Raw genomic sequence first — 22,215 nt, 5'->3', positions numbered from 1 at the left:
ATGTTTAGGCTATAACTCCCAGGACAGCCTTAGCACCTGTGGAAATAAACGAGGACCACCCGAAAGAGAACAAACGAAGATTATTTATTCCCAACTCACTATAGCCAGGGGGTTAGCCACCATCCCTTGCCTTTGGCAAAGACACCAAGGCAAGGAGGGAGGTGAGACAGCTTTATCATGGCATAAAGAGAAGGCTTAAGGTATACCCCGATTGAGGTTGTTTGCATGGGAAGCTGGAGGTGGGCTAATTAGAAGCAGAGCATCCTATATGATTGGTCAGGGAGCTTGTTTGGATTTCTTTCATCAGTCCTAATTGGAAGGGAGGGAATAGGGAAGCTAGTAGTTGTTGATCAAATCCTGATGGTTTCCAGTTGATTGATACAATGGTTTGGCTTCCAGACTGGTGGCTGCAGAGCTTGTGGGTCAGAATTCTATTGTCAAACATGCTCTGGCTATTGTTGGTTTGCATACCTAGTCTCATATCCCTTGTCATCCCTCTACTGGCAAGGTTAGGTGAAATCCATGGGACCTAGATTAAACAGCAAAAACGCACAGGGAGATGTTTCAGAGGAGACTAACTGGGTGGAAATGGAACCTATTCAGCTGTCTTCTTGGAGAGGATGAGGGTGGTGCTGTCTCAGACACCACAGAAACTCAAACTCCACTCATCCTGCAGGACTTGTCCTTGGAACTCTAGCTGTTGCTTCTTTCTGAGTAGCCCCTCCCTCACTTCAATCTGACACTTCAGGTCAAGGACTAAGCTGCTGGAGTAAATGGCATAGGTGTGGCTCCCACCGCAGGGATTCTTCACAAAGACCTGCATCTCAGGAGAGACGATCTGCAGCAGAGAGACGCGAGCGTCAGAGAAGATACTGTAATCTGCCAAGGAGGAGATGTTCCTGAGGACCTGTCGCTCTGCACCAGGATCCTGGAAGGACAGATGCTGTGGGGCCGAGGACTCCAGCTTACACTGGGTCTTCTCTTTAAGCTTCTGTATGGTCTCATAAGGGTTCACCTGGATGATGAAATCCACACAGCCCCACTGCTCCACTGTCACCTTGATGTCTCATGCAAACTGGAAGGGAGAGGACAGAGGGGGGTTAAATCCACCTTCTGCTGTCTGAGGACAAACGTGCCCTTCAGGGATTGCCCTGGTGATCCGGTGGTTGAGACTTCACCTTCCAGTACAGGGAGTGTGGGTTTGATCCCTGGTTGGGGAACTAAGATCCCACATGCCTTGTGATAGAAAAACTGAAAACATAAAATAGAAACAACAGTTGTAATGAATTCAATAAAGACTAAAAAAGTAGTCCACATTTTAAAAAAAAAAAAATCTTAAAAAAAAAATTCTATTGTGTGGATGGACATTAAAAAAAAAAAGGTGCCTTTCACCTGTCCTTGTCTTTACAACAGCAGTAGCTGCATTTTGTTTGGTTGCTAAGTCATGTTCGACCCTTTGCGACCCTATGGATTGAAACCCACCAGGCTCCTCTGTCCATGGGATTTCCCAGGCAAGAATACTGGAGTGGGTTGCCATTTCCTTCTCCAGGGGATCTTGTGGACCCAGGGATCAAACCTGTGTCTCCTGCACTGGCAGGTGGATTCTTTTCCACTGAGCCACCAGTAGCTCATTCTGAACTTCTAGCCTCTGGCAGCCAGAGAGGAGACATTACCTTCAGTTTCCAGTTGGGGATGCATGTCTCATTGTTGTCATAGCAACAGGACTGTTTCAGGCAATGTCGGGCACTCTGAGCCACTATATCCCATCTGTAGCCTGTTGCCACATTGTAGGTGGAGTCAGCCGGATCCAAGATGATGGGCCTGCAACACAGAGAGAGGGAGCCCAGGTTCTTTCTTGTTTGGAAGCCTGAAGGCCAGAAAGAAATCTTCTTGGCAATCATCTGAGCATCTGCTGTGTTCAGAGCCCAGGGTCGTCAGTCCAAGAGGGTCCACAAATATTGCCAGAGAGTAATACAATGACAAGGGCTTCCCAGGTGGCTCAATGATAAGGAATCCGCCTGCCAATGCAGGAGACTCAGGAGGCCTGGATTCGATTTCTGGGTCAGGAAGATCCCCTGGAGGAGGAAATGGCAACCCACTCCAATATTCTTACCTGGGAAATCACCTGGACAGAGGAGCCTTAGGGGGCTACAGTCTGTGGGGTCACAAAGAGTCAGACTTGCCTGAGCGACTGAGCAGCAGCAGCAACAGAGTGAAGAGGGTTGTTTCCAAGAATTCCTCAGGACTTCCCTGGTGGCCCAGTGGCTAAGACTGCACTCTCAGCGCAGGGGGCCTGGGTTCACCCTCAGTCAGGGAACTAGATCTTGCATGCTGCAAGTAAAGATCCCGCAGGCAGCAACTACCATCGAAGATCCTGACTAAATGCCACAACTAAGTCCCAGTGTGGTCGAAATAAATGAATAAATGCTTGAAGTAAATTCCTCTTGGGGAGAGTATTTTAGGTGTTTGTAAGGAATCTTTGAGGTGTACAGAGGTTGAGACCCCTAAAGCCATGATGGAACAAGAATAGCGGTCCCTCAGGCAGACCACACCAGCGTGTGGGCCTCTTAAGTTCAGAGCTTTCACTTTGCTGAACAGACTACGTAAATGAGTTCAAACCTAGAGCTTCTGAATTGCTTTGGACGATAACAATACCGCTGGTACCATTTACTGACGTGTCCTGAGGCACGGGGTCAATCTCTAAGTAACCTATTGTAATCCCTGCAACAATTCTCTAAGGTATGGCAATGATGGTGGTGGTGATGATGATGATGGTAATTTCTCCCCACTTTACAGATGAGAAAACTGAGGCACAGACCTCCCTAGGTTCTCCCAACCTGAACATGGGATTCTGATCCATCTCCTCTGCCTCAACGGAGGGGAGGTTGAGCTTCCAAGTGTCTCTCCTCTAATTGACTGTTGAATAGATATTTTAAAGACTACTGGCTTGAAGGGGTCTAACAGCTGACTGAGGTTGCATGGGGTGACCATAGGTCTTGGATGTCAAGCCCATGATGAAGCCCTAGCCCTTGTGTGGTTTCCTGTTGTTTTATTTGGCTGAGCTGGGTCTTAGTTGTGGTCTGCCAGTTTTCATTGTGGCACATAGGATCTTGGCTGCGGTACGTGGGGTTCTTTTTAGTTGTGACTTGTGGGATCTAGTTCCCTGACTAGGGATCAAACCCAGGCTCCCTGCATTGGGAGCATGGAGCATTAATTACTGGATCACCAGGGAAGTCCCAAGACCTGGCCCTTGTGCCCCAGGAACTTTTGACTTAGGCAGCAGCTGAGACTTTATCTAAGTGACAGAATGTGTTAGCATGCTAGTGACATGAACTGGACACTTTAGGCTCCATGCTTTCAACCCTCAGCATCCCTGGCTCCCCGAAATGCTCCTGCCTGATGGAGTCAGGGAGCAGTGCCACTCTGTCCTGTGGATTCAACTCACCTGATCCAAGTGACCCACCAGGTGAGCTGGCATGTGGAGCCTCTGCCTAGTAATCAAATTAGTTCCCTCTGGAGTTTGGACCAGAAATAATGGATGTTCCTCATCACCTTGGAGTAAGAGGGGAGCAGGGCAGGTATGGAGAGAGAAACAGAGGCAGTGAGAGGGGAGGAAGCACATGGGCCGTGAGAAGGAATGACAGGAGGAGTCTATACTAGTTTGCCTCAGGTCCCAATGGTTTTCCTAGGTCAATATTCGGGGCATCCGTACAATAAACTGTCTTTTCATAAGGAGACCTGGTTACTCTTTCTTGTTAAAAAAAAAAAAAAGACCTGACACTCACATGCTGCTGCTGCTGCTGCTGCTGCTAAGTCGCTTCAGTCGTGTCCGACTCTGTGCGACCCCATAGATGGCAGCCCACCAGGCTCCCCCGTCCCTGGGATTCTCCAGGCAAGAACACTGGAGTGGGTTGCCATTTCCTTCTCCAATGCATGAAAGTGAAAAGTGAAAGTGAAGTCGCTCAGTCATGTCCGACTCTTAGCGACCTCATGGACCGAGGCTCCTCTGTCCATGGGATTTTCCAGGCAAGAGTACTGGAGTGGGGTGCCATTGCCTTCTCTGGACACTCACATGAGGGAACAATAAATATTCTTATGATATTGCTTACAATGACCTAAAGCTTCTAGTACAAAGAGTTGTCTCAGGCTGGGTTCTCCCAGGAGCAAAACCTAAGATGAGGATTTGAGTGCAAGTCATTTATTTGGAAGGAGGTGCCAGGAGCAAGTGGGAAAGTGAGATAGGGACGGGAAGGATGCCAATAAAAGATATGCATCAAGGTAATTATCCCTGTGAGCATCTGGGGCTTGGACTCTGAGAACTAGTGTAGAACACATGACCCAGAAAGAGTCCCTCCATCTGAGATGGCAGGGAGCTGAGGTATTTACACACCAATCCCCACCAGTCACTAAGGGAAGCTGAAAACCCACAGGCAAAGGGACATAGGTGCCGACAGCTGGAGGTTGAACCAACCTTCCCTGAAATGGTAAAGGCCCAGAGGATACAAATGGGTACAAGCAATGTGTGTTACAATACTGAACATTTAGCTGGCATCTATCATAGACTAGATACAGTTGCCCTTTATGTATATTTTCTCTGACTATCCTAAGAGTCCTGCATGGCTGGTGCCAATTACTCCTGTGTTGGGCTTCCGTGGTGGCTCATCGGTAAAGAATCTGCCTGCCAATGGAGGAGATGTGTTCAATCCCTGGATTGGGAAGATCTGCTGGGAAGGAAATGGCAAAACACTCCAGTATTCTTGCCTTGGAAATCCAATGGACAGAGGAGCCTGGCAAGCTATAGTCCATGGGGTCTCGAAAGAGCTGGACAACAACAACTCCTGTTTTACAGATGAGGAATGGAGGCTTACAGAGATGAGAAAATGGCAGAGCTGGGATTTAACTTGGGTCTCCGTGGTTCTTTTTAGTTTCTCATGTTGGGAAAAAACACTGAAATGGTCTTCTGAGGGCAAGAGGATTAACGTAGAGTGGAGTGATAGCTCAAGGAATAAGGAAAAGGCTTATAGCCCCTAAGGGCCTGGCGATTTGAAAGGCAATCAATCAGCTTGAGATGTCAGCTGTGTCGGGGTGAGATATCTGCTTTTCTATTTAATAAAGTCCACCCAGGCTTCCCTGGTGGTCCAGTGGTTAAGAATCAGCCTTGCGATGCAGGGGACACAGGGTCTATCCTTGGTCCAGGAAAATTATACATGCAGTGAAGCCCGTAGTAGCCACAGCTACTGAAGCCCGTGCACCCTAGAGCCAGCACTCCACAACTAAGAGAAGCCACTGCCGTGAGAAGCCTCTGAACCGCAGCTAGAGGGCACCCCCCTCGCAGCAAGTGGGAGAAGCGCATGTGCACCAACAAAACTCAGCACAGCCAAACCATAAAATAGACAAATCTTTAAATATATATATTATATATACTGATTTTATATATAAAATAAAACCCACCCAGGAAACTCGATACCACCTTTCCCTTAATTCTCTTTCTCTGAGATGTGGCTGGCATGCGACGATCCAGTACCTCTTTTCTTTGAGCTGGTTTCTGACAAAGTCCTCAATGACCGGGTTCTGCAACGTGTAGTACTTGGTCCAGTAGATGCAGAGATGCTGATACTTCGTGAGCAGCAGCAGCACAGTGATCAGGCCTTTGTCCAACCTGAAACGCTCTTTCTCCTCAGTACCCGTTTCCCAGGCATAGACGGTCAGTAGCTCAAGGGCATACATTGGGGGCAGCTCCGCCCTAGGGCACTTGGCTTTCATATACTACTGAAAGACATGGGAAGAGAGAGAGAGATCCCAAGATTCCTTAGAAGGATGACGTTGGACCCAAAACTGGAAAAATCCAAGTTCTTGTCCCAGCTTTGCTACCTACTGGCAGCGTATTCTTGGCCAAGTCACTTTTCCTCTCTGGCCTTAATTGGGTTTCCCCATCTTAAAATTAAGCAACTGGGTGAGTCCAGTGGGTTTCAAACTGTACTTGACATAACTTCCGGAATGGAGTGATGAAGAAGTATCCCAAGGAGTGAGCAGGGACTTTCCTGGTGGTCCAATAGCTAAGATGCCATGCTCCCAGGTTCCGTCCCTGGTCAGGAAACCTAGATCCCACATGCCATAACTAGAGATCATGCCACAGTGAAGGCAAAAGATGCTGCATGCTGCAACTAAGAGCTGGTGCAGCCAAACAGATAAACACTTAGAAGAGAAAAAAGGGAGTCAGCAGGTTGGGCTCTGTCACCAGCACCCCAACCGAAATAACTCTATTTTAATCTATTTGGGCTTCCGGGAGATTTCTTTTAAAGAAAAATCTTCTTAGCTAAAGAGGAAAAAAATGTGTTTGTGTGTGTGTTGGGCGACTATGTTATCATTGCTGTTTAGTTGCTAAGTCGGGTCTGATTCTTTTCGACCCCGTGGACTGTAGCCTGCCAGGCTCCTCCAGGACTAGGTAATAGCTGAGAATCTGTAGTGAATGTTGGGGTTGCTTCTCTAATAGGCATGTCTTCTCCCCCATTGTTTAGTGGCCATGCTGTTTGGATGCGATTGGCCCAATCCTCATCTCCAGGGTTGGCTCTGACTGGACAGGATCACGAGGATAAACCTATTCCCCCTTGCCAAGTGGTTGGTTCAAGAGATGCCTGGTGATCTAAGCTGGTTCAATTTGAGTCAAATCTAGTTCTTTTGTTCTGTGGTTGAGAGAAGAGAAGTCTAAGTGAATGTGAGGGCAGGAACAGATGTGGCCATTTTGCCACCATGAGGGAAACCAGCTTGGGGACCAAGTTGACATATAATATTGAGAGAAGCTGTTCCAGATGGTACTAGTGGTAAAGAACCTGCCTGCCAATGCAGGAGACACAAGAGATGCGGTTCCATCCCTTGGTCGGGAAGATCCCCTGGAGGAGGAAATGGCAACCCACTCTAGTATTCTTGCTTGGAGAATCCCATGGACAAAGGAGCCTAGTGGGCTACAGTCCATGTGGTCACAAAGACTCAGATGTGACTTGAAGCAACTTAGCACACACGCACACACAAGAGAATTACAGAGAAACAGAGCTGGAGCCTTCACCAAACAATGCCTGAAGCTCTCTCCACTGTTGTAGGTTTTCACACATGAGCTGATAATTCTCTTTATTGGTTAAGCCCATTAGAGTTGGTTTTTCTGTTACTCTCAATTAAAAAACAAAAAGAAAAAAATTAGAATTTTTTCTAATTTCTAAAAAACTACCCAGGTTAATGTTCTATTTTTGATGGCTATATGAGGTGGTCGGGGGGAGACAAAGCTTTCTTTCTTTATCTCCTACCCTCAGTATTGGAGAAGGAAATGGCAACCCACTGCAGTATTCTTGCCTGGAAAATCCCATGGATGGAGGAGCCTGGTAGGCAACAGTCCATGGGGTCGCAGAGTCAGACATGACTGAGCAACTTCACTCACTCACCCTCAGTATATGGCTATACATAGTACAAACTTAAATGATAAATTATTCCAACTGACATCTCAAAAAAAATTTTTTTAAATGACTTTGTGCGTGAGCATGCACAAACTTGGACATCTCTGAGATCAGTGATATTCTTACAGTTAAGATTTGGTGAAATCAAATAAAACCCAGAGAATCTAACTTACACATTCCTTGGCCTCAGTGGATGAATTGGTAAGAATCAAAAAATACTTTTGAATCATAATAGTAAATGATAACTCCTGGGATGTTACAAAGTCTCCAGATAAAAATGAACTAATAACCTTTTTAGCATCACAGGACTCTAGTTCTGTTTAATGTATAATATGAACTCTTTGTGTCCTTAAGGATTGATCAACACGTCTTGTAACACTTGGTTAAATAAAAATTCTCAAATAAAAGAAAACATCAAATGAATAATACTGAGTCAAGAAACTTTCAAAAAACCATATGCAGCCAACATCTTGTCTTAGAGGCAGAGTCTTTTAGGCTGTTAGTTTTTAGGCCCTGTGGGGACCGTGGTTCCCTGACCAGGGATGGAGCCAAATACCCCTGCAGTGCAAACGTGGAGTCTTAACCACTGGACCGCTGGAGAAGTCCCTCAGAGGCAGAGACTTGTACAAAGAAAGGGCTATAGAAATAAAGCTGGTATGTTTTTCTGTGGACATTGCCAATAAATGTGCATGTCGTATTCAGGAAGAAAACACTTTGTACACTTTGCCAAACAAACAAAACAAACAGATCATTCTTTTGAGTTCCATCTCTTCAAATCCACAAAACTTTGGATCATTTCCTGTTTAAGTGACTGACTGGCCAAAAAAACCAATTTCCTTCTTGACTTCAGTGTTGCTAATATCTGAAGATACATCACAACCTTTGTTGAGGTGATAATATGTAAGAAAATGCTATTTATCCACCATACACATACTAACTTAAACTTTCATAGTATCTTGATTTTTATCTTTAAATACTATTTTTTTCTTTTTTGGTATTTTTTTCTTTTTTGGTTAAACCAGTCTAAACTCTGACTCTTACCAATTTTTTTAAAATAAGAAATCATTTTTTTTCTTTCTTTCTCATTTTTTGTTTGTTTCTGAGTCTTCCTTTCATAAGCGGAGATGACTCTGCTCATCTGGGTATTTGGAAATACCCTTTGGTACCATGTAGACATCCTATGTGAAATCTAAAAAGTAGCTTGTCATAAAACAGGTAACTAACTAAATCCTCTCCCCACAACCGTTGCCCCTCCTCACAGTATCCCCCTGATGACAAGTCTGGTTCCTGCCTTTTCTTCCCCTCCCTCCCCCATCTTCTGCTCTTGCCCCCATCAGGCAGCCTCCTCACCTCCAGGTACCAGTGTTTTGCCAGCCGCAGGAGGCTCTTCAGCTTGGTTGGCTTGTATTTCACGAAGTTTCTCTGCAGCTCGCTGAAGGATGGGGAGAACTGTCCAAGAGTACAGCAGGCCTTAATCAGTCTCACATAGACCTCTGGGGAGGGCTAAAAGTTGGGAACAGAAGGCCCTGAGGAGACAAAGGGGAGACAGTGAGGGCTTAGAAAGCCCCAGTTGCTAATAAGTCCTCAAGGGTTTTTGTTGTTTAGTCATTAAGTCATGTCCGACTTCTAGTGACGCCGTAGACTATAGTTCACCAGGCTCCTCTGTCCATGGAATTTCCCAGGCAAGAATACTGGAGTGGATTGCCATTTCTTCCTCCAGGGGATCTTCTTGACCCAGGGGTCGAATTCATGTCTCCTCTATTGGCAGGCGGATTCTTTACCGCTGAGCCCGTGGGGAAGCTCTCAGGAGACTGCTAATTCATTTGAGTATCTCTCCAGGGAAGCCTTTCAAGATCTTTCTGTGTTGTTGGGTGTTGTCATTATAGACATGCCTGAACCGGCTAAGTCTGCTCCTGCCCCTAAAAAGGGCTCTAAAAAAGCTGTGACCAAGGCCCAGAAGAAGGACGGCAAGAAGCGCAAGCGCAGCCGCAAGGAGAGCTACTCCATGTACGTGTACAAGGTGCTGAAGCAAGTCCATCCGGACACCAGCATCTCGTCCAAGGCCATGGGAATCATGAACTCCTTTGTCACCGACATTTTCGAGCGCATCGCTGGCGAGGCATCGCGCCTGGCGCATTACAACAAGCGCTTGACTATCACATCCAGGGAGGTCCAGACGGCCGTGTGCTTGCTGTTACCTGGGGAGCTGGCCAAGCATGCCGTGTCCGAGGGCACTAAGGCTGTCACCAAGTATACCAGCTCCAAGTAAATATAATATGCCTAGCCGCTGTTAACGGAGAAGGCAATGGCACCCCACTCCAGTACTCATGCCTGGAAAATCCCATGGACAGAGGGCCTGGTGGGCTGTAGTCCATGGGGTCAATAAGAGTCAGACACGACTGACCGACTTCACTTTCACTTTCCAGGGAAGCCTGGAACCACATAGCTTGAGAGACTAAAGGCTTGCCTTCTTGACAATGAAAAGTGAGTTTTGCAGAAACAGATTCACAGACCTAGAGAACAGACCTGTGTTGCCAAAGGGGGAGACAGATGGGTGGGGTAGGGATAGATTGGAAATTCGGGTTTAGCTGATGACGCAAACTATTATATATAGCGTGGGGAAACACCCACCCCCAGGGTAAGTATTCCAGAGTCACCCCAGGAGTTGCTCTAATGCTTTCCCTTCCTTGACTCTCCCTTCCTCTCCAATCATGTATTTATCTGCGTGATTCCTTGATAAATCTGTTTGCCCCATTGAACCACAAGGATAGCCAGAGCTGAGTCAGTCCCAGGCATTTCAGTCGCCCAGCACCGAGCACGGGATGTGGGTTGAATGGGTGCATGCAGGTGTCTGCACGTGGCCGCAAAGGAGAGGTGAAGCAGCTGTGGGTACCCCCCTGGGGAGGGCAGGTGTGTGAGTCAGGTGGGCTTTCCCTTACTCAGGACCCTGAAGGCCGGCACGATGGTGACAGTGACTTGCTCTTCCATCTCCCAGGTCTGAATGGCAAAGGCGACAGCAGAGGTGACTCCGTGGACCAGCCTCAGGTTCTGGGGCTGGAGGTGAAGCAGATCCGGGCAATCCGTGAGCTTTTCACAGAGCATGCTCAGAACGTGCTCGTGGTGATTGTGGTTGCTGGCTTCCTCCTGGAAGCTGCTAAAACCGCTCAGGAACATCACCAGCTCCACCTCCACGTGGTTCCTGAGTACCGTGCCATTCCCGAAGGAGCCCACCTGTGGAACACAGAGTCCCATCACCCCAAGGCCACTGCTGGGACCAGGGAATCCCTAGGGCTCTTCCACGGATGATCCCATTCATCACTACCCGCCTCACCGACGGGTGGGGAGTACCCACATGACCTCTTTACAGGGGAGGAAAGTGGAGAGGTCAAGACAGCAAGCCGCTCACCCAGGGTCACACAGTGGATGTGTCAAACCCAGGCAGCCGGACTCCACAACCCATGTTTCTTACTTACTCCACTGCCTTGCTTCTGAGACTCAGCCTTATCTTCAAGAGTGATCCCCACTTCAAGGAAACCGTCATCCTCTACAGGGTGACAGTTGGAGGGTTCTGGGGGATGGGAGGGGCAGGTCTGAATAATTCTGTGCTCTGTGTGTGTGTGCAAAGTCACTGCAGTCTTGTCTGACCCTGTGGGACCCTGTGGACTGTATAACCTGCCCGGCTTCTCTGTCCATAGGATTCTCCAGGGACAATGGGGATAATTATCCTAGTCCCTCCACCTCAACTGGGCGCTTCCCTGATGGCTCAGCAGGTAAAGACTCCACCTGCAATACTCCACCTGCCCTCCTCCAGGGGATCTTCCCAACCCAGGGATCGAACTTGTGTCTCTTAGCATCTCCTGCACTGGCATAATTTTATGTCATTAAAAAAAGGGTGTGGAGACCTAGGGGCTTCCCAGTTGGTGCTAGTAGTAAAGAATCTGCCTGCCAATGCAGGAGACATGGGTTCCATCCCTGAGTCAGGAAGATCCCCTGGAGAAGGGAATGGCAAACCACTCCAGTATTCTTGCCTGGAGAATCCCGTAGATAGGGGATCCTGGCGGGCTATGGTCCATAGTGTCGCAAAGAATCAGACACGACAGAAGTGACTTAGCACACATGCATGCCCTTGGTGATCTAGCTGGGTGGGATGAAAAGAATGGGAGGGAGGTTCAGGATGGAGGGGCTATATGTATACGTATGGCTGACTCACTTTGTTGGACAGCAGAAAAAAACATAACATTGTAAAGCAACTCTACTTCAGCAAAAAAAATTTTTTTCAATAAAAAGGGGGCACAGGGTTTCTTGGTGGATCAGAGCCATGGGCTGGGAATGGGGCAGCCTAATCTTGACTTCCCCTCTTGCCCCTGTTCCTCGTCAGTCATCTCAGAGTAACGATAGCACACGAGTCACCGGGTTTTGGGAGGATTCGATAAGACTATGTGTGTCAAGTGCTTGCAGTGTGCGGTTACACAGGAAGTCAGCCATATAGCTCTCTTCCTTCTCTTTCTCAAGTTGACTTAGATCACCTCTTCTGCCTGAGCTTCAGGCAGAATTGAAGGAGACTGAGCTGAATGATTTTGAAGGGGTCTTTTTGATGTTCCGAGATCCTGGACTTGCTCTCCAGTCCTGTGGCCTCTGGTATACAAGGCCCCCAACTCTTTGGCTTTCTCTCTTTCTCACTCGGGATGGAGAGGTGGAATTGCCACAGATGTATCAGACCTCAGGTGGGTTACCTCTGCTGGTGGGTGGAATCACTGAACATTGACTATGACCCAGCTGCCACCAGCTGAGCCCTCACTGTGTCCAGCACCACTGAAAGTCTTTTATACAAACAGTCTTTTAATCCTCACTCTCACTAATTGTGGCGGTGTGTGTCAGTCTCTCAGTCGTGTCTGAGTCTTTGCGACCCCACGGACTATTGCCTGCCAGGTTCCTCTGTCCATGAGCCTTTTCAGGCAAGAATACTGGAGTGGGTTGCCATTTTCCATCCCCAGGATATTGTCCCAACCCAGGGATCAAACCCAAGTCTCCTGTGTCTCCTGCATTGCAGGTAGAGTCTTTACCTGCTGAGCCATCAGGGAAGCGCCCAGTTGAGGTGGAGGGACTAGGATAATTATCCCCATTGTACAGATGAAAAAAAGGAGGCAATTGGGGGTTAACTGATTTGCCATGGACTCATAACCAGGAGTCATGGTCACAATCAGACAGAGGTCAGAACACAGGGTGTGGTTCTTCTGCCTCTTTATTTCCAGTGACCCAAGTCTACGTGCCAGGCCCTGCTTCTGTGGAAGAGAAGTCTGACATCTTTATTTTCTTCTTCCTTTGTTTTTGGCCTCACCATGTGGCATGCAGGATTTTAGTTCCCCATCCAGGAATCCAGGAATCAATCCCTGGATTGATTGAATCCACATCCCTTGCATTGGAAGCGTGGGAGTCTTAACCACTGGACCTCCAAGGAAGTCCTCCTTTTTCTTTTCCATTTTTCTTTCTCCACCTGCATTCAGAGTCAGCCTTTCTGCCCCATGTGAGAGCATTGGGGATGGCACTCTGTGTGCCGAAGAAAGCCACAACCCCTTGAAGGCTGTGCCCTTCCTACCTTTCCCAGTGGGAAGATATGGGCAGAGAGGGAAGAACATTCTAGAGCAGGCTGTATGATTTGCTCCGGTCTAAACCTATTCTAACCCAAGGATAAGCATTCACTCATATGGGCCAGCACAGCTCACCAGATTTTCATGGGAGGGCAGAGGGTTTAAAGCCCAAATAAAGTGCTAATTTCTCAATGGCCGTTGCTCTTTGGGTGTCTCTATTATTTATTAGTTTCAAGATTGGAGAAGGTTGCAGGCAGGATTTGAGGGCTGGGTTAATACCACTTCCTGCCATCAAAACTCATGTTTGAGACATCCTTCCGTCCCACTCACTTGCCCCATGCCATCTGCGTTATTCTCAGGGCTGGTGGGGTGGAGTGGGTTTGGTCTGGAAGGAGTCATACTGGTGCTCCAGGCCCAGAAGAACACTCGAGCAAAAGTTGATAACAATGCTTTTGTTTTTGAACATTGACTAATCATTTAGCCTGCACCACTCTATTTGGTTGACGAGGGAGAGATGATGATGATGGTGTGGGTGTGTGCTCAGTTGCTCAGTTGTGTCTGATTCTTTGGGACCCCATAGACTACAGCCCACCAGGTTCCTCTGTCCATGGAGATTCTCCAGGCAAGAATACTGGAGTGGGGGCTTTCCCTGATGGACCAGTGGTAAAGCATCCATCTGTTAATGCAGGAGATGCAGATTCAATTCCTGGTCCAGTAAGATCCCACATGCCACAGAGCAACTAACCTCATGTGCCACAACTATTGAGCCTGTGCTCTACAGCCCGGGAGCTGCAACTACCGAGCCCTCGTGCCACAACTACTGAAGCCGGTGTGCCCTGGAGCCCGTGCTCTGCAACAAGAGATGACACCACAATGAGAAAACTACATTGCAATGGAGAGTAGCCCCTGATACCCACAACCAGAGGAAAGCCCATGCTGCAACGAAGACCCAGAGCACAGCCAAAAATAAATAAATAAAATTATATAAAAAAAAGAATGCTGGAGTGGGTTGCCATTTCCTCCTCCAGGGGATCTTCCTGACCCAGAGATGGAATCTGAGTCTCCTGTATTGGCAGGCAGATTCTTTACCACTGAGCCACTGGGGAACCCTTGCCCCCCACCCCCACTGCGATGCCGGTGATGTCATCCCAATTACACATGAGAAGACTGAGACTGAGGGTTTGAGAGACAAGACTGTGACTCCAAGGTCACCTGGCTAGTGAGGGAAGAAGCCAAGAGTCAAGCCCACGCCTCATGTCAGAATGTACGGTGTCTCACTTCTAAATCGCATGGCTTCAGGCTCTGGGTGCTGGGTTTGAGAGTTACAAAGTAACAGGGGCCTGCGGCTTCTAGATCCTTCCCTCAAGCGACTGCTCCTAAAGGCAGAACTAGAGCACTGAGCTTCGAGTCAGGAGTCCTAGTGCTAGTCTTGCCTGTACCAGCTTGCTGTGTGAATGTGGAAAGTTTCTCACCCTCTCTGCCTCAGTTTCCTTAGCGTTTACAGGAAGGATTGGCTGAGACTGTCTGCCTCCAGGACCTTTCATGTTGGGAAGCTGAAGCTGGTGGATTGAATTAAGAACATGTAGGGTTTCCCTAGTAGTCCAGTGGTTAAGAATCTGCCTTGCAATGTAGGGGACACCGGTTTGATCCCTAGTCCGGGAAGATCCCCTATGCAGTGGGGCAACTGAGCCCCTGTGCCACCATTGCTGAAGCCCGTGTGCCTAGAGCCTGTGCTCTGCAACCTGACAGGCCACTGTGGTTGAGAGGTCCACGCAGCACAACTAGAGAAAGCCCTGGTGCAATAGCAAAATCCCCAGTGCAGCCAAAAATAAAATAAATAAATAAATTTAAGAATATGTAGATTTTTACTTGATGAATGAGGGGGCACAAGCCATCCATATGGGCAGGTAGCTGCCCCAGCAAGCTCCCCTGTAGGGTAATGAAACTCACGGGGCCATTTGGAGGAAAGACACAGTTTCAGTATACCCATACAGAGGAAGTGGAGTATAAGATTTATTACTTACACAAACAGATAACTATTGAGGACCTACTGTACAGCTCAGGGAACTCTACTCAGTGCTCTGTGGTGACCTAAATGGGAAGGAAATGTCAAACGGAGTGGATATATATACAGGTACAACTGCATCCCTTTGCTGTACAGCAGAAACTAACATTCTAAAGCAACTATACTCCAATAAAAATTCATTAAAAATTAATTTAAAAAAAGGCTTATTACTACAGATCCCAGAAGCAAGGGGACTCAGTGAACTGGGGAGAGAGCAGGCCTTCTCCCCAGGTCACAATTTAGCAGGGTAGAAAGCATCTAGTTCTTACAAGGTGATTGGGGCAGAGGTTACTAACGTTTCGCAGGCTTAACTTTGAAGTGGTTATTTTATTTTATTTTTTAATTTAAAAAGTCCATCTTGACTCTATATTAAAAAAAACTTAAAAAAATTTTCGTTATTTATTTTGGCTGCATTGTGTGGCTTATGGAATTTCTCTGACCGGGAATCAAATCCGTGTCCCCGCAGTAGGAGTTCAGAGTCTTAACCACCAGACCGCCGGTGAAGCCTAATAACTGGTTATTTTAAAAGGTTCTACCAGGAGAAGCAAAGCATAAACTTGCAGGGTGCCCAAAATTTATCTAAAGGTCCAGACTCTGGACTTTTGGTGTTAGCAGGATCATCATATTGTAAGGCGCCTAGGCAGCAACTCAGAAAAAGAAAATTGTTTTTTTGTTTTTCCTCATCACACCTCAAAAGTAATTTTTTCTCATCACACCTTTCTAGTTTTGATCCGCTTGGAGTATTATCCTAGTTAGGACCAGAGGTGACGAGAGGCAGCTCCTGAAAGGGTTTGGGGGTGAAAAAGCTCAGTGGGGGCAGCCCAGAGTGGACTAAGAAATCCCAGCTTCACCACCAGCTGTGTGACCTTCAGTAAGTCCTCATCTCCCTGATCTTCCATTTAAAAACAACAACAACAAAAAAAACTTTCCTTTATCAAAAATTGTAAACATAAAAATAGAAAGAGAAAACAAAGAACATTTATACCTCCGCCCCATCAGATTCAACAAGTCTAAACTTGCCATGTTTGCTTCAACTAAGCCACTTTAAAGTAATTTACAGGGACTTCCCTGACTGTCCAGTGGTTATGACATCACCTTCCAACACAGGGCATGCAGGTTCAATCCCTGGTCTGGAACTAAGTCTCGAGACCAAAACACCAAAACATAAAACAGAAGCAATATTGTAGCAAATTCAAGACTTTAAAAACGGTCTGCATCCAAAAATCTTAAAAAATAATAATAATAAAATAAATTACAGAAACTAAGGACCATTGTCCATAAATACTTTAGCATTTATGTCCAACCAAAGAGAACATTTGCCCCCACAACCACAAAACTATTACACTTCAAAAAAAAAAATTCCCATATATATACATATAAAATCTAATATTCTGGCCATACTGAAATTTCCCCAGTTGTTCCCAAATTATATTCTACGGATGGTCCATTCACACCAAGATTCAACCAGAGACCTTGCATTGCATTTAGCCATTATAGATCTTAAGTCACTGAGTTTGCACTGTGCTCATCTGTAAACTGGAAAGACTGGCGCACACTTCAGAGGGTGTACAAATTAGAGGCAGTACATGTGAAGGGCTTAGGCACGTGCATCCAGAATGTGCACTACTATTATTAGCTTCCTTACTCAACTTGCTCTGCTCGAGGCAGCAGTGTGTTGGGATGCTGTGTCTTGAGATGTCAGTAGCATGGACTAGGGATAATGAGGCAAGAGGTCCCTAGCATCCTCAGAGACATGGACCCACGGGTTGGGTTTTGCCCAGCCCTGGCTGGGAAGTGGAGGGGACCAGTCTCACCTGGATCACCTTCAGCACCTTCTGGTCCAGCCCATGGTCCCCCCGGAAGTGCTGCTTCTTCAGGAACTTCTCCACGGACTGCACAGCCTTCACCACGTCTTCTTTCCATGCCTTGATGTTATGCTGGCACTGAGCCACAAAGGAGTTCAGCCTAGAAGCTGGGGTATCAAACAGCTCCAGGGATACTGCCATCTGTCTTGAGAATACCACATGTGGCTGGGTATGCAGCTATGCACCTACCTATCTGCTGGCACACTCACCCTTCTTTAAGGACACTCCTCTCCAGTACCCTGTGGAATAAAGGGCCAGAGTGTACAGGAAACCAGGGGTGTCTGGCTGACCTGGGGCTCCTCTTTATTGAGGCTGTGTACTGTGGCTGGCACACCCCAGATACTGAGTGATGACTGGAAGGTCAGGTGCCACCTTAATGGGTGTGGCTTTCAGTCACCCTTCCTGTGGCAGGTTTCATGTCTCAACTGTTAGTTTTCTTTTTATAAGTTGCAAACTGACATTGGCTTGAGGATGGCCCTGAAAGAGGCAACTCCTCCAGTTGGATGGTATCCACCAATCCCATCCCCCTATGATGTCATCCAAAACAGGCTGACAAAGAGCAGGACTTGCTCTAGGTTGAACTGAAGCATGGGAATTCTAGGGTCCCTAGTACAAACTCTGGAATTCCAGTCTGCCCTTTGTCAGACTCTTAACCTCTCTGACCTTCACATAAATAATCCTTAAAATGGGTTTAGGAATAATACCTATCCCATAGGGTGTGTGGATTAAGCCTGAGAATATTTAGAAGGGAAAGTATTAAGTAAATGTACATATTGGACTTCCCTGGCAGTCCAGTGGTCGAGACTCTGTGCTTCCAATGCATGGGTTTGATCCCTAGCTGGGCAGCTAGGATTCCACATGCCTCGTGGCCAAAAACAAAAAATAAATGCAAGTATTATTAGTCATTTACTATACATCTAGTGAGGCTTCCCAGGTGGCTCAATGGTAAAGAACCCGCCTCAAATGCAGGCAACATGGGTTCGATCTCTGAGTTGGGAAGATCCCCTGGAGGAGGAATGGCAACCCACTCCAGTATTCATGCCTGGGAAATTCCATGGATGGAAGAGCCTGGTGGGCTACAGTCCATGGGGATCACAAGAGTCAGACATGACTTAGCAACTAAACCATCTTCTATTCCACATCTGTGGATAGTGAGGGGTGATGGTATTTGGGAGGTCAGTCTCAAGTAAGGCGGTTAAGGAAGTTCTGAAAAGCAAATATTTGAGCAAAACATGAAGGAGGCAAAGAGTAAGCTGTATGTACGTCGGAGGAAATAATGGGAGAAGGAGCAGCAAGTACAAAGGCCCTGTGGTAGCAGTGTGCCTAGTGGGTGTGAAGAATAGCAGTGTGATGGAAATGGGATGATCAAGGGGGGAAAGTGGGAGGGGATGAGGTTTGAGTAGTACAGAGTTGGGGGCAAATTGTGCAGGATCTTGAAGACTACTAAGATTCTGGCTTTTACTCTGAATGAAATGGGCTTCCCTGATGGCTCAGATGGTAAAGAATCTGCCTGTAATGCAGGAGAGCCAGCTTTGATACCTGGGTCAGAAAGATCCCCTGGAGAAGGGAATGGCTACCCACTCCAGTATTCTTGTCTGGGAAATCCCATGGACAGAGGAGCCTGGCGGGCCACGGTTCAAAGGGTGGCAAAGAGTCAGACATGACTGAGCAACTAGCTTTCACACTGAATGAAATGGGGAACCATGGGGGAGTTCCAAGCAGAAGAGGGACATGGTTGGACTTTTAACAGAATCACATTGGCTCCCGGTGGGAGAATTAGATTAAAAGTGGAGGGTGGGAGAGGTGGTGAGAGCAGAAGCAGGAATTCATTAAGAAGTTACTGCAACAGTCCAAACAAGAGATGTGGTGGCTTGGATGAGAATATTAGCAGTGAAAGGGAGGGAGATGTGGTATTATTTATTTTTCTTATGGAAAATTTAAAACATGAACAAAAGTAGAATATAATGAATGTCTATGTATCATCTCCCACTTCAACAATTATCAAAGTGAAAGTGAAGTAGCTCAGTTGTGTTCGACCCTTTGTGACCCTATGGGCTGTAACCCGCCAGGCTCCTCTGTCTCTGGGGTTCTCCAGGCAAGAATACTGGAGTGGGTTGCCATTTGCTTCTCCAGGGGATCTTCCCAACCCAGGGATCGAACTTGGGTCTCCCACATTGAAGGCAGACTTTACTATCTGAGCCACCAGGAAACCCCTTCAACAATTATCAACCTATAGACAATTTTTTATGTTTATTCAGGTCTTCTGCCTATTTGTGTGTGTGTGCGTGTGTGTGTGTGTGTGTGTGGCCATGTGGCTTGCAGGGTCTTAATTTCCCAATCAGGAATAGAACCTCTGCAGTGGAAGCACAGAGTCCTAATTGCTGGGCCTCCAGAGAAGTCCCAATCTAGAGACAGTCTTTCTTGAATGATGTCCCCATCTCCCCTCTTGTATTATTTGGAAGTGAATCCCGGACATCACAGGGGCTTCCCTGGAGGCTCAGTCAGTAAAGAATCTGCCTGCAATGCAGGAGATGCAGGTTCAATCCCTGGATTGAGAAGATTCCCTGGAGAAGGAAATGGCAGTCCACTCCAGTATCCTTGCCAGGAAAATCCCATGGACAGAGGAGCTTGGCGGGCTACAGTCCATAGCGTTGCAAAGAGTTGGACACAATGAGTGACTAAGCACGCGCACACAGCGAAGATGTATTTAAAGCCATGAGTCGGGATGACTTCACCAAGGCAGTGAGTATAGAACAGGTTGAGAAAAGGACTAAAGACTGAGCCCTGAAACACTTAATAATATTAATAGATTGGAGAAATGCAAGCATCCAGCAAACAAGAATGAGGCGTATCGAGGGAGGTGGAAGAAAAATCAGGACTGTATCTTGATAGCCAAGTAGAGACATTGTTCTGGGAAACAGAAAGTGATCCACTGGGTCAAATGTCAGGCAAATCTGTGACTGTGTCCTGAGGGCAGTGGCAAATCAGATGAGTGACCATACGAAAGGTTACCACTCTGGGTAGATTGGCCTGGCTGCTTCTGTAGGGAGAGTGGGTTGCAGGGGGCAAAGGTAGATATAGGCAGACATGTCAGGATGCTGAACTGTGACCCAGGTGTTAGAGAAGGTGTCCTGGATTCAACTGGAAGCACTGGAGGTGGGAGAAGGGATGGGATTCTAGGTCTATGTTGAAGGAAGGGAGGACAGGATTTGGTGACTACAGGTAGGAGGTGAGGGAGAAGACAGGATGGCTATCATCCTTCTGGTTTGGGTACCTGGGTAATGGGTGAAGGAATAGAGACAGGGCAGGAACAGAGACCCAGAGGTAGAGAACAGACCTGTGGGCATGGCTGGGGGCAGTGGTAGAAGAGGGGAATGAATTGGAAGATTGGGCCTGACACACATACACTGCTGCTGCTGCTGCTGCTGCTGCTGCTAAGTCGCTTCAGTCGTGTCCAACTCTGTGCGACCCCATAGACGGCAGCCCGCCAGGCTCCCCGTCCCTGGGATTCTCCAGGCAAGAACACTGGAGTGGGTTGCCATTTCCTTCTCCAATGCATGAAAGTGAAAAGTGAAAGTAAAGTCGCTCAGTCATGTCTGACTTTTAGTGACCTCATGGACTACAGCCTACCAGGCTTCTCTGTCCATGGGATTTTCCAGGCAAGAGTACTGGACTGGGTTATACATACACCACCATGTGTAAAACAGATAGCTAGTAGGAACCTGCTGAATAACACAGGGAGCTCAGCTCTGTGCTCTGCGATGACCTACATGGGAGGGATGGGCGCGGGTGGTGGGAGGGTGGGAGGGAGAGTCAACAGTGAGGGATATATGCATACATATAGCTGATTCACCTTGTTATACAGCAGAAACCAACACAATATTGCAAAGCAACTCTACCCCAAATGAAAAACAAACAAAAGCAAAGGGAGGAAGGTACAAGGAGGAATGGAAAGCAGGGAGGTCTAGAAGGGTAACTGTTTAAGCCAGAGAGCTTCAAAAAGGTGTCCATATTGCTTAATGTTTCTGGTGAGTTCAGGAATCTAGGCTTGAGATGCACCCAAGAGGCTGCTGGTGATCATGATGTTTCAAGTGTAGGGAGAGCTGGGAGCAGAGGCCAGGCTGGGGTGGGTGTTGAGTAGTAGGTTGGGTGAGGGGCATGAATGCCAGAAGTGGAGATAACCCTTTCAAGAACTTTGTTGTGAAAGATGGAGAAAGACAGGGTGTGACCTGGACGAAGTGGTGAAGTAAAGTCTGTTTAGTGTCTTAAACGCCGTTTGTGGACAAATAAAATGAAAACCCTCAATCATGACACATTTCAGTGTAAACATTCCAATTGGCTAACCCCAAATGGAGAGAATCATATTTTTAATTACATAAATTCTTAACATATCCAGATTTCCCGAGTCTGGTGGTGCTTGGTCCTTAAACATTCCTATATTACAATGGTTTAAAAGACAAGAGCAGTTTTGCAAAGGGTAGTCAACAATAAACTGAGATTCTAAACATTTGTCCAATGTTTATAATGACAGATAATGAGGTTCAAGGCAAAATAGAAAAGTTATTCAAGCAATGAACATTCAGACTTGACATCTTAGTTAAACATTTTTTTTGGAAATAATAATTGATTTACAATGCTGTATTGGCTTCAGGTATACAACAAAGTGATTCAATAGTTTTACGGATTATACTCCATTTAAAGGGCTTCCCCGGGTGACTCAATAGGTAAAGAATCCACTTTCAATGCTTTAGATGGAGGAGATGTGGGATCAATCCCTGGGTTGGGAAGATCCCCTGGAGGAGGGCCTGACAATCCACTCCAGAATTCTTGCCTGGAGAATTCAATGGACAGAGGAGCCTGGTAGTCTACAGTCCATAGGGTCACAAAGAGTCGAACACGACTAAGTGACTTCACTTTCACTTTCTGTGCTGTAGAATAGATATCAGTTCAGTTCAGTTCGGTTCAGTTGCTCAGTCACGTCTGACTCCTTTTGACCCCATGGAAGCATGCCAGGCTTCCCTGTCCATCACCAACTCCTGGAGCTTGCTCAAACTCATGGCCATTGAGTCAGTGATGCCATCCAACCATCTCATCCTCTGTCGTTCCCATCTCCTCCTGCCTTCAATCTTTCCCAGCATCAGGGGCTTTTCCAATAAGTCAGTTCTTCACATTGGGTAGCCAAAGTATTGGAGTTTCAGCTTCAGCATCAATCCTTCCAATGAATATTCAGGGTTGATTTCCTTTAGGACGGA

At 47.0% G+C, this 22,215-nt stretch overlaps 2 protein-coding genes across 2 annotated transcripts; one reads left to right on the top strand and one right to left on the bottom strand.

Annotated features, from left to right (window-relative positions):
* Nucleotides 1–68: 68 nt before the first annotated feature.
* OASL (2'-5'-oligoadenylate synthetase like) lies at nucleotides 69–17,296 on the bottom strand. The gene is given in 6 exon segments (XM_045163058.1): nucleotides 69–1,251; nucleotides 1,674–1,821; nucleotides 5,525–5,766; nucleotides 8,796–8,971; nucleotides 10,385–10,676; nucleotides 16,913–17,296. Coding segments are annotated over 6 exon segments (1,248 nt in total). The 5' UTR covers nucleotides 17,105–17,296; the 3' UTR covers nucleotides 69–1,053.
* Nucleotides 9,205–9,714, top strand: LOC112579914 (histone H2B type 1-C/E/F/G/I-like). The gene has a single exon (XM_025267488.3). The coding sequence runs from the start codon at nucleotides 9,334–9,336 to the stop codon at nucleotides 9,712–9,714; it is 381 nt and encodes a 126-aa protein (XP_025123273.3). The 5' UTR covers nucleotides 9,205–9,333.
* Nucleotides 17,297–22,215: the final 4,919 nt, after the last annotated feature.

This window comes from Bubalus bubalis, chromosome 17, assembly GCF_019923935.1.
Source record: "Bubalus bubalis isolate 160015118507 breed Murrah chromosome 17, NDDB_SH_1, whole genome shotgun sequence".
In the NCBI taxonomy this organism is placed as follows: domain Eukaryota; kingdom Metazoa; phylum Chordata; class Mammalia; order Artiodactyla; family Bovidae; genus Bubalus; species Bubalus bubalis.
Note: the sequence above shows the minus strand (reverse complement) of the source record. Positions and strands in the feature narration are given on the sequence as shown.

Coding starts and splice junctions, on each gene's coding strand:
- LOC112579914 (XM_025267488.3), top strand. CDS start 9,334: ATGCCTGAACCGGCTAAGTCTGCTCCTGCCCCTAAAAAGGGCTCTAAA.